The sequence below is a fragment of the Herpailurus yagouaroundi genome, unplaced genomic scaffold, assembly GCF_014898765.1.
Source record: "Herpailurus yagouaroundi ecotype Mexico unplaced genomic scaffold, PumYag 189, whole genome shotgun sequence".
Lineage (NCBI taxonomy): Eukaryota > Metazoa > Chordata > Mammalia > Carnivora > Felidae > Herpailurus > Herpailurus yagouaroundi.
Window position 1 is genome coordinate 1,189,053 of NW_024412420.1, and position 12,696 is coordinate 1,201,748.

At 34.7% G+C, this 12,696-nt stretch overlaps 1 protein-coding gene and 1 long non-coding RNA gene across 2 annotated transcripts in view; both read left to right on the forward strand.

Moving 5' to 3' along the window:
• The window catches only part of BCAS3 (BCAS3 microtubule associated cell migration factor), a 632,238-nt gene that overhangs the window by 365,284 nt on the left and 254,258 nt on the right, over positions 1-12,696 (forward strand). The window contains exon 25 of the mRNA XM_040497881.1: positions 1,318-1,415. Coding sequence (XP_040353815.1) covers positions 1,318-1,415 — 98 coding nt within the window. The remainder of the gene's footprint in view (positions 1-1,317; positions 1,416-12,696) is intronic.
• LOC121044677 (uncharacterized) lies at positions 1,423-6,755 on the forward strand. Its single transcript, XR_005797426.1, has 2 exons — positions 1,423-3,462; positions 6,581-6,755. It is a non-coding gene; the product is annotated as an uncharacterized LOC121044677 (long non-coding RNA).

The window sequence follows — 12,696 nt, forward strand, 5'->3', positions numbered from 1 at the left end:
TAAACTGAGCTTTCAATAACTACTCTTTTTCTGAAGTCTGTACTTGGTATTTTAGGCTTCTATAACCTGTCCATGGCGCTTACCAACTGCTTCTCTTCCACCAGTATCCACTATGAACTCTATGCTTCTGCCAAATCATGCTCCTCAAGATGCCCTGCATTTGCCATGCTTAGTCATCAATCCAACGGTCTTCTTGTTCCAGTTCTGTGCTTAAAGAGCACTTCTTGCTCCTCTGCATATGCACACATCCTGTTACTGTATTCACATCCAATTCCTGTTACAGCTCCACAAGATCTATCTGCTGTGGACCATGTATTCATTCCCCCATTTTCTCATTCTGAGCTTTTATTACCTATTGCACTCATTTTCACACTTTTCTTTTGCATCAGCCAGGAATGTGCACCTGCTATACCATATATCCACGTGTACACCTTACATTTCATGTTTCGTTTCTGCCTGTTCCTAAAATAATACTGATGGCATGATTAATATTCACCAAATACTCATTGAATGAATGAATTTGCCAAAAATGCATGTTTGTATTGCTATGACAAGTTTTTATTCCTCTATGTTGCCTAGGCTCTCAGATCTTCTAGTCATACAGGTATTTTTATGTTAATAGTATTAATCTAAGACAGCTGGAAATAGACTCTGTATTTGTAGATTTATCATTCCTAAGCAACTTGAAATTATATGTAGTAAATTTCAGTTTTGATGAAACTAATTGATTCTCACATACTAATTGGTAATTTTATGGAGGTAACTCAGATGGTAGTGATCCTAGCTAAGCCTCTGGCCCACACGTTTGAACACAGCTTTGTTTTCCTCTGCTTCTTGTCATATATAAAGTAACTTTCATTAAGGATCGTAAGGGGGTTGCTCAAAATTTTATATCTAGTATATGCTGCGTTTTATGGCATGTGTTACTAGCTATGGTGCTATTCATGAATTTTAAGAGTGTTATAACTCTCATATCTGTCCTTTGGAAATGTCAAAGGTTTTGGTATAAAGTATTTTGTTTCCTTTCCCATTATATTAAATTTATCCTTTTGAATTAATGTCAATTTTTCGATCCCTTACTTAAAATCTATTGAATAACTTACAAAGAGAAGAAGGGGCCCGGAGTGTAGGGAATATTTGCAGTCCTTCAGCTTTGTGCAAGAATTAGGAACTATAGTTCCCCTGTTTGTCTAGTTTTAGAATGAATGGTTCTTTAATGGATTGGCCTATTCCAGCATTCCTGATTTAAGGTCTGTTGTAGCATGCGACAGTTTTGATGCCAGTAACATATGTGAATTAAATTAAATTGCATTGCAGGATCCAGCCGGTCCGCTCTGACCCAGTCAGCATGCCAGGGTCATCCCGTCCAGTCTCTGATCGAAGGGGAATTTCCACCGTGATTGATGCTGCCTCAGGTAGAAAACCACCTCTAAAATGTGTGCTGGAGAGTTCTGTGCATTTTAAATTTCTTTTCCTGCACAATGTAGAGAATGGTATTTTTTTTTTTTTTTTGCCTTCCTCTTCTTCTTCTTCTTTTTTTTTTTTGTTTTGTTTTGGGATATGTGTGCATGTGTGTATGTGTGTATCTGTTAAACCAATACTGTGCCTACATTTGTTGCTAAACAATGCCATGCATTTAAGTATTGTTAAGTTTCGTGAATGATGCTGTGGGGTTGGCACTTGATTAAATGTAATGAACACGGTATTGAAGGCTACAGGGTTGATCACTGTTTTGCCTTTGATCTCTCAAATGTGGAGAAGCAACCTTGACAGAGAACGTAAATACAATATATGGATTCAATTTACTCAACCTGTTGAGTATCAAAGTGCTCGATCTGTGGAAGTAGAGTCCAAGTGCTGTAACTTAAATGGTTTTATTATTGAAAGCATAAAGTTTAGAAATTCATTAACTTAACTTTAGTCTATCTATCACAGTTATTAACCACCTATCCTTGGAACCAAGCCATGGCTATGTATCATTAGTATCTGGAAGTAGGTCTTTGCCTCTGTAGGTGATAGTTGCTGCATTAGTATTGTAAAACTGTGTTCTGCCAGGTCTGCCAAGTAATAGAACTGTTTATAATAATACATTTTTCATCTCTGAATGCATTGATAAAGAAAATAAGGACAGTGATGCTTTATATTATGGTGCAGCTGCAGAGCATCTGAAGCTAGCATACAGCAGGGTTTCATCAAGAAAAAGTCTCTCCTGAGTGGAATTATTAAATACTCGGCATTAGTCAAACAGTTGAGTCAGACAGGATTTTAATCTATAGCAATTTCAAAATCCCCAGAGACTGCTGATTTGATTGAGGCTTAAACTGTGAAAGAAAATGGAAACAAACACAAAACTGATTTGTGAAGGTCACTTTTTAAAGACCAAAGCTTCTGTTTCTGATTCTGTGTCTGGATGTATTTTGAAGTTTGAAAGCTAAATGGTTTTGTACGTTTTCTTAGCTTTCTGATTTTTTTTCTCTCAGTGGATGGGACCTTGTGTCTGATTGAGCTGTCCGCATCCAGGGCTGTGCCTTCGTTTGTAGTGTAGACTCTTGCTTGAGAGGGCTCATACTTGTCCTTCTGCTTTCGCTTGGCAACCATGCTTGTCCCCTGGAAACAAGCACAGAAATGTGTGAAGTCTCTAGCCTTCCTTCCCTGCATTGAATGAAATATTGAGATAGGTGTCTCAAACAATAAATCTTTTTGATAGTTTCGATCTGAGAGTGCTAAGAGATCTTGCTCATCTGGAATTATCACTTAAAAATTGTGAATCCTGGAAGTGATGTATTGTAACCTAAAGTATTTTATTCAAGATTACAGTAGTAGCCTTTGTTGTAGGGGTTTAACATTCTTGAACTGCCATATTATTAATGTTTTAGAGTCAGGTGACTCCCAGTCAAGTAAAACACACATCACTAAAGCAGTTGTTGTGCGTTATTAAAAGTTGCCATATTCAGTGCTTTACTCTGAGGTAATGATACTCCACATTTATCATATAGTAGTATATCAATTTTAGCTCTTTGTAAAGATATCCTCATGCCACAGAGAGGAATATCAGTGCACTATTGGCAACCATAGTTTGATTTAAATCTGCTGCAAGAAGAGTTTTTAAAATGATGTTTAAAAAAGGAAACATCTTTGCCCTTGATTCACTCATATTTCCATCAGAGACACATTGTAGGAGATTCTAGGGTATTGTTCTACAGCTCTGAGCCTCTGCCTGAAAGTGATAATCTTTTTGAGTAGAGAAAGAGCTTCTTGGTGACTAAGCTCTGTTGTTATTTTTCTAAGCCTGTTTTCATTCCAGAAAGCCATAGTTCCTTTCTGAGACAGAGCAATGAAATGTGTGTGCTGCTTTCTGTAACTTGGAGCTAAAGAAACCCTATAGATGAGGAGTCGGACTATTATGAATAATTCTCTGCCTCTCAAATGGTTTGGATCCCTATTGTTCAACGTATTTTTTAAGTGAGTGAAAATAATATCTTGTTGGGGAAACTTAATCTACTTTATCCAGTAGGACCGGTGTTGTAACAGACTTACTTTTCTACTGATATTTAGGGAAGTTAGAGACTAAATGGTTCGGGTTCCTTATAAAAAGAAGCTCATGGGAAAATTCTGTTTTAGATTTTTCTGTTAAAAAGAGTCTAATAAATTTGTATAACTGCTCCTGAACCAGGAAGTACTTCTCTGATTATGACCATTGGAGTCAGCTGCATATTATGAAGATGCTTATCTGGAGTTCTGATTGCCTTTGCTTAGAGATAAGACCACTGTGGTGCCTCCTCTGAATGGTCTTCATGGCTTTGTCTTAACCTTCAAGCAATTTATACAATTAAATGTATTGTCTTTTTAATTGTTCTTGTGGCACATTTTATAACTATCCTTCTATTTTAGTGACAGCAATTGCTCTGTCTAAACTACTGGTGCAGTAATTATTTTTCATATGATTACTTTTCAGAGGCATTTAATGAAATGAAATCTTATGTGATATGATTAATTTTTGACAGTTGTAACAATTTTCAAAATGAAAATGTTTTATTTATACTTTATTTATTTATTTATAGCATGTTATGTTTTAGAGCTCTATTTATCTGGCAATGTTATTCTGTCCAAACTAAAAGAGATCAGCAGAGCATTATACCACTTTTGCTAAGAAATTTTATTTTTATAATTTCTTGATCTAGTGTATCTGTGCTTCACTCCTTCACATCGAAATACGTTTCCCAAAATATGTATGTTTTGCTTATTAACTTCAGTGATTTAGGCATGGCATAAATCCTATGCCTTTAGATACCTACGAGCCAGCTTCTTACTGTCTCTATATAAATATGTGTATTTAGACTGGCAGAACTATAACTGCTTTATAAGTAGATGTCACTCCCACAGCATGTTTCATCTGAACTTTGGTGAGTCAAAATGTACTATCCTAGCTAAATTTTGAGTTTAGGTAATTATGAGATGTTCCCTTCTTGACCAAGAAGAAGACCATTCTGGAAAGATACTTTATAGGATTTTACCCTTATACACACAGGCTACGTAGGACAAATGAGATTTGAAGGAACTACTCCATTTTTCATTAACATCAGTGTCTCCAAATCATAGATAATATTTCTAGGTGAAGTACTTTTTTTCTCTGTACATTTCCTTTCGGTCAGCTATCTAAGAATTTCCTTTCATTGTTTGTTTTTTTTTTTATAACCTGTGTCCTTCTTTTGATAAAGATATAGGACCTCTGAAGGAAAAGTAGAAATATAGCTGCCAATATCCTATTCAAACTTTGTTTCTCACATTGGTGACTGATCTCTCATTCCCAGACCTGTAGGCTATACCTGTTGAGTAACTTAATAACAGCTCTAAAGTTGCTTTTGAGCCCTCCAGGCAGAAAGCCTAGAAAGATCTGGTTCATCCTAAGTTTGCTTCTCCTCATTTGTGGTTTTACTATGGAAATTGATGTTTACCAAGAAAGAACTCAAAGCAACTAAGATTTAAAGACAGACTCATGCCTGGTTCATATGAAGAGCAGGCCTCTTTGTCAAACTCTACTAAAGTAAACATTTTAATAGAGAAAATGTTATTGGAAGTGGTAGGAGCAGTATTTATGTACATTCCTGAGGAAGATGACAGTAGAAGGAAAATTGTGACAGTTAAGCAAAATGAGTTCTTATCCTGTAGAGTAGGCTTTGACAAATAAGGTATTAGTGTTATGTCAAGTATTTCTACAAATAAGGACAAAGTTCCAGACTTAGTATTTGATGTTCTTGACTTAAGAGGAATATTATTTTTGTTGTACAGTTGAAGTAATCTAAATAATTTCCAAGAGATTTGTTAATTCAGGAGATACTTTTTCGACACCCATTTTTTCCCATTAGCAAAGTAATTTGTGTACTGAAGAAAATGATATACTTAAAACCCAAACTAATTTGATTTGGTGGATTTTGTAATAATTTTTTTGGGCCTGCTCTGACTGATTTTGTAACGATCACTTGTGCCTGCTTTGTGTATTTGGCATTTGATGCATCAGGCGTTTTTTTTTTTTTTTTTTTTTTAAAGGTACTTACTAGAGAAGTATGATTGGGTAGGCAACAAGGAGATTATTTAAGTCAAACCTCTGCTGGAAGGAAGGACGTTCACTTGGGGCATGCTTTTATTTTACAGAGATTTTTCTGATATGCTGGGGGAAGAATATTCCTAGGGATTATATTTCATTGTATCTACAGTTGCCATTCCAATCTGAGGCAGACAAGCTTAGTCACTGTGTCTTACCGCTATCAGAGACACAAGAGATGCCGGTGGTAAGAAGCAAAGAGATTTGTAAGAAACACCATTAGTCTTCCAATGGTGAGGCAACTTAGTGCCGTGATTTTAAAAACTAGAGCTGAATGATGCAAGCCATGACATTATAATCGTAGTTTTGAACATTTGTTGAAACTTTCAACAAGTGATGTTTCCTACCTATCTAGTCTTCTCTGCGTCTGTAAAAAGAGTTTAAGGTCCCCCACACACAAAAAAATTGTTTTTCTTTTTTTTTTGGCAGGGACATGTTCATTATTTCCTAAAATAACTCTCAGATATAAAGGATATAAAGTTCTTTAGAAATATTGATATATTTCTTTGAATACATGATGTGGCTTTCATTTAATGGACTTCCATATATTCTTTGTGATTATAAGGTGACGAAAACCCCAGGCATACTTGTACCTTGAGTATTCAAAGCCTATGTGGGATCAGTAAGAGGATTATGGATGAGGATGAAATTAAAAGAAGGCTTAGTCGTGAACTGTGAACAGTCCCTCAGAGAGGAAAAAGGAGGTCAGCAATTTTACTTTGACACTATTTATGCTTGAGACAGTTAGCAAATATTCGAATTCAGATATTAAGACTGGCTTTTTTATTAGAAAAGAGGAAGTTTATGCTTTGTTTCAACTCTAATGAACACCTACTTGTCTGTATAGAATCAAAAATAGGTGTTAGAGATGAAGAGCATAGGGAAAAGACCTGGTTTTGCCCATGAGGAAGGTGATCAGCTACATCTCTCTCCTTCTGACTTAAATATTCCTCTCATTCTTCTTTCTAATATTTATAGGATGTTAGAAGATGAAATTCAAGTTAACAATGTGGAAAATTTTAGCTCAGCACAATTAAGAAAAAAAAGTGCCCCACTTGAAGATGAAGAAATTGTAAACAGAAGTAGAAGAAGCTGTTGGGAAAGCTTTTTTCTGCTGACACATTGCTTCTTTGAATAAATCTTTGTGTCAACTAAAACCTCGCCTTTGCTTTCTCTATTGCAAGCACCAAGTCCTTGACATGACTTTAAGTCTTTCCTAAGCATTTTGAGAAGGAATTGATGGAATTCTCCCTACTGTTGATACACCGGGGTGCCACATATTTACAAGGGGCTTTTTGGCCGAAAGACCCAACTTTCCTTTTTTGTACCTTTATTACTACATCTTTAATACAAGGCTGGACTGTTTATGCAGTCTGTTGCCTGAGACTGTGGTGGCAGAGGGACAATATTGGGGGCAGTATTAGAATTTGTTTAAGTCTGAACCGGGAATTCCATTTGTCTTAGTGACGTTAGTGTCAAACTGTTAGTGCCACGCTATTTTAAATTGTGTCCAAGAGCCTGAGAGGCTTATGCTTATAGGTGCCATCTATAAACTTAGAAAGAAACAAAAGAGTCTCTTTCCATTGAATATATAAGCCCAGTGAGGAATTAAAAAGCAGCCTGGGACCTCACCCGGGCAACTAGTCGGAACCAGAGCTCATGATAGTCCCCTGGATATTGTTGAAAACTGTCAGAGAAAAGCTAAAGCAAATAATCGAAGTGAAAATAATTGTTCCCAGGAAAAAGTCTTGTTTTGTAAAGTTGGTGTAGTGTAAAGAATAGAGACTAGTAACTTGTGAATCTTTGGCTCTGTTCTCAACTTTGCCTGTAATTACCTGTTTGGGAAATTGCTTCAAAACCCAAGACTTTTCTACCATAAAATGAAGGAATTGAAGTAGATTATTTCCAAAGCCCCTTCCAGCTTGAGAAATTGATAAACTTGTACTTTGGATCACCTTTGAAGAATTTTTAAAAATCAGGGTAAAATTTATATGTAGCAGAAATCATACAACTTGATGAATTTTTATACCTATGTATATCACTACTCAGAATAAATTAGAATATTTCCATCATTCCAGAAATTTCCTTCATGCCCCTTCCAGTCAATACTACCTTTGAGCTAGAGATGACCACTATGAGTTTTATCATCATAAATTAGTTTTATCTATATTAAACTTTATAGATACTTTTTTGTGTCTGGCTTCTTAATGGTTTTGAGTTCATCCAGGTGTTACATGTGTTACTAGTTCCTTTTTTTACATTGCAATGTAGTACAAATATAACACAGTTTATGTATCCATTGTCCTGGGAGCCTGGGTGGCTCAGTTGGTTAAGTGGCCGACTTCAGCTCAGCTCAGAAGCCTAGAGCCTAATCCAGGTTCTGTGTCTCCCTCTCTCTCTGCCCCTTCTCCACTCACAATCTCTCTCTCTCTCTCTCTCTCTCTCTCTCTCTCTCTCTGTCAAAAATAAACATTAAAAAAAATGCTTTTATATATCCATTGTCCTACTGTTTTCTGCTTTTAGCTTATTATGAATAAAACTGCTATAAACTTTACTGTACAAGCCTTCTTTTTTGACATATGCACTTTTTTTTTTTTACATGTACATGCATATATTTTGAGCATATACCTAGGACTGGAATTGCTGGCTCAAGAAGTAGGCATGTCTTTAGCTTTATTAGGAACCTCCAAGAAGGTATTCCAAAATGACTATGCCATTTTTCATTCTTAGAAATGTATGAGCCATTCTTGTAAATGTAAACGGTAGTTTCAATTTGCTTTTCTCTGATGAATATCAATACTGAGTACCTTGAATATACTTTCTGGCCAGTTGGAGATCTTCTTTTGTAATGTTCTTGTGAAGTGAACTTTTATGTGGTCTGTTGTCTTATTACATATAAATTCTTTAAATATTTTGGATGTAGGTCTTCTGTCATATTTTACAAATATTTCCTTTTAGTTTATTGCCTTTTCACTTTCATATTGGTGGTTTTTGACAGCCAGAAGTCCAATTTTTACACTGTTTTTCCTTTTATGTTTTGTGTTTTAAACAAAAATTTTTCCCCATTCCACCCAGTCTTGAGTGATGCTTTTCTCTAGTAATTGTATAGTATTGGCTTTGCATGTAGGTATATGAACCTTTTCAAATTATTTTTTATCATGCTATAAGGCAAAGATCAAGGTTCAGTTCTTCCATGCAATTTCTTCTGGCACTATTTATCAAAAAGATACTTTTTTCCTCCAATGAATTTCATTTCTGCCTTTTTAAAAAGTCCATGTTTTTCCTGGATTCTCTATTCTGTTCCTTTGATGTGTGTGTGTGTGTGTGTGTGTGTGTGTGTGTGTGTGTGTGTGTATGTGTGTGTGTATCTGCCTTTACACCAATATGATACTGTTTTAATATTGTAGCGTTTTAGTAAGAGATATAGCAGTTTAATATCTTCACTTTTGCTTTTCATGTCTGTCTTGGCTACTCTAGATTCTTTGCATTTCCAAACACATGTGTATGTATATACATACCAGTAATTCCTGGTGTGGTCCACTGACCTATGGAAGTCCCCAAGACACTTTTAAGGGATCGGTGCTTGAAAGCTATTTTTATGGTAATATGAAGTGATTATTGGCCTTTCTTTTTTATGCTGTGTTGATTAAGTACAGATGATGCGGAAGCAATGGTTGATAAAACTGATGGCATCTTAGCATAGTGAAAGCAGTGGTACCAAACTATGCTTGTAGCTATGGGTACTCACTCATAGTTTAAAAAAGCTACAATTACTTAAGAATGTCTATGATACAGACAAAATCATTGACATGTGAAAATTTTATTCAATTTTGCTGCTTGTATACTTCTTTTTATTATTCTATATATCACAGTTGAATTAATGAATGATAGTTGTCTTGACAAAATGCACTTGTGTGATTATTGTGAACTGAACTAGCAACTATTTTCATGGAATACTATTTTATTAGAAAGAACAACTGGCAAACTTTGTTTATTCAAACCTGGGTATTTGGCAAAAATTTTCTCAAAAATAAACAAAATAGGCCTGCCACTTCAAAGAAAACAACTGACAATATTTGTTACCAATGATAAAACTCATTTTCAATTAAAACTTGGAAAACTGAAAATCATATATCCATGTATCTACCACTGTTTAATAAGCTCCCAATACTTAAAGACATTTCTGATGAGATAGGTGGTGATATTAACTAGTATGCTATTTTTATGTCATATAATAATATAAATCCACATTTGGAGATCTGAAATATTTTCTGAAAGACCAATTTTATTATATTACAAAAGTATGTATGGGTAATGGACTCATTCCAAATGTAAGAAAGGACAAAGGATTTTCATGTAACAGACTACAAAAGTTAATTGATATCGTTTCAATTAACTTGTTAAGGGTCATCTCAAAGAAGAATATTCCAAGAATCTGAAAAGGCTCAGGATCTGAATATGCTCTATCCTTCTCCAGTTACATTTTTGAGTGAGGTCAACTTGTCTTCACATACTCAACCAAAACAACATATCACAACAGATTGAATGCACAAATTGATAAGAGAATCTACCTGTTGTTTATTATAAAAGTTTGTCCAAAAAAGTAAAAATGACATTCTTCTCATTATTTTTCAGTTTGGAAATTTTGAATAAAAAATATCACTTATGTTAATACATAGAGAGTTTCTTGTATTTTAATGAGTTAATACATAAATGTTTTCAATGTTGATAGATACAAAATACATAAACCTTTTGTGCTCTTTGGAAACCTCAATTTTTAAGAGCACAAAAGGGTCCTGAATCAAAAAATGTTTGAAAATCACTGAGATATAACTATATCCTCATATACATACACATTAAATGTATAATCATCTCTACAGAAATTTAGATGAGATTTCATTGGATCAAATTTTGGAGAATTGACACCTTAAAAATATTCAGTCTTCTAACCCATGAACATTTTATAGCTCTCCATTTAGTTAGGCCTTTTTAATTTCTCCTACTACTGTTACATTTCAATGTAGAAGTCTTAAACATATTTTATAAAATTTACTTCAATTATTTGATGTTTTGATGCTAGTATAAATAGCGTATTGTGTTTCATTTTTCAGACTTTTTTTCATAGCATATAGACTACATAATTTTGTTTGTATGTTGAACTTGTATCCAGAAACCTCTTTTTTTTTTAAATCTTCAAGTTTTTATTTAAATTCCAGTTAGTTAACATATAGTGTAATATTAGTTTCAGGTGTAGGATTTGGTGATTCATCAGTTACCTACAACACCCAGCACTCATCACGAGTGCCCTCCTTTCTAAATTCATGTATTCTAATAGAGTCCTTTGGATTTTCTACTATGTAGTCATTGATCTGCAAACAAAGATGGTTTTCTTTCTTTCTCATCTTTATACCTTTTATTTCTTTTTCCTCTTTATTGTACTTGCTTAGACATTCCAGCTAAATGTTGAATAGAAGTGAAGATATTGAACATTCTTGTCTTAATCTTAGAAAGAAGTTTTTAATATTTCCGTATAATGTTACATGTAATTTTTAAAATGAAAACCTACATTTCAATATTATTTCTTTATTGGAGTGAGGAATAGATGGACAAAATTCATAAAAGAATCAAACTGATGTTCTAAAACTGAAAAATATACCTTAAATAAATAATTTGTGGAATGGGCTTAATAGTTGACTGGATGCAGAAGGAAAGGATCAGAGACTCAAAAACAAGTCAAAAATTATCAGACTGAAGCACAGAGAGAAGAAAATAATGAAATAAAACAACTCAGTGTGAGAAGTATGTGGGGTAATATTAAACTGTCTAATGTATGTGGTTGTTACACATGGATGACAAGGAGGGAAAGGGCAAAAAAAAAAAAAAAAAAAGTGAATGGCTGAGAATTTTCCAAAATTATTTAAAGACCTGAACTCTCAAAGTTTCAAGAAGCTCACTATACCCCAAGTAGGATAAAAACAAAATCACATGAAGGCATATCAGAGGCAAACTGTTGAAATCCTTAAATCATGAAGCAATTTTAAAAACTCCACTGTATTTCTTTATTTCTTGGGTTCATATTTGGGTGAGAGTTTAGAGTTATGACAAAATTAGGGTGATTCTTAAGTTTCTTTGGCAGTATAAGATCCCCATCTCCCAGGGATCTATGAGGAATCTTTAAGATATTCACCATTAGATAGAAGTAAAAGATATGGAAAGCCAGTATTTATTGATAAACAGGTCTGTGCCCAACACTGTGCTAGGTGCTTTTACATGGCTTATCCCACTGAATCATATTTAATTAGGATCACAGGCCCATCTCAGAAATATGTAAAGCGTGGGACCTAAGACACCTAGCTCCTGATACTTAGAATTACTTAAAGTGCATTATGGTGACACCTCAGATAAGTCCAAATCTCCTTTTACCCTGACTGATCAAATATTCATTTCAAAACACTGTATGCTGAAATGAGTCACATGGGAGTTGAAGAGAATCAACTATTCAGGTGGTGAAAATGTGTGAATGCAGCTGGCAGATGAAGTTCCAGTATGATGAATTCCCAACTTGTCCTTATTGCTGCAGGCAACAACTGACAGGCCTGACTGGTCATTGGCTTTCCATTTCTGGCATTGATAGGACTGAAAATTCTTCGTGTCACAGATACTTAAAAGCTGTCCCTGTTATAGTGGATACAAACAGTGCTGGAGGGTCCTTATTGCATAGAGATGTAATCAATATGGTTTAGAGTTCTTGACCTGAACCTATAATTATCTGGATGTTATAAAGGTAGCTTGTTGTTACAGAAAATGCTTATATTCAGAACTTTGGGACTAAGTTGTGAATGGAGGGAAGAAAAATAGAAGCTTTGTCCCTCTTCCTATATTTCACAGTATTTAGGAAGCTATCATAGTAATCACAGAACAGGGTATTCTTATAGGATTAGTAAAACATTGTATCATCAGGCTTTGGGGTGCTGAAGTTTAAATCTTACCTCTGATGCAATCCTAATCCCAGAAAAAGTTGTGACTTTAATGTTTTGCAGCTTGTGGCTATGATTGTTTTGAATGCCAAAATAGGGTTTTGGTGTTTTTTTGTT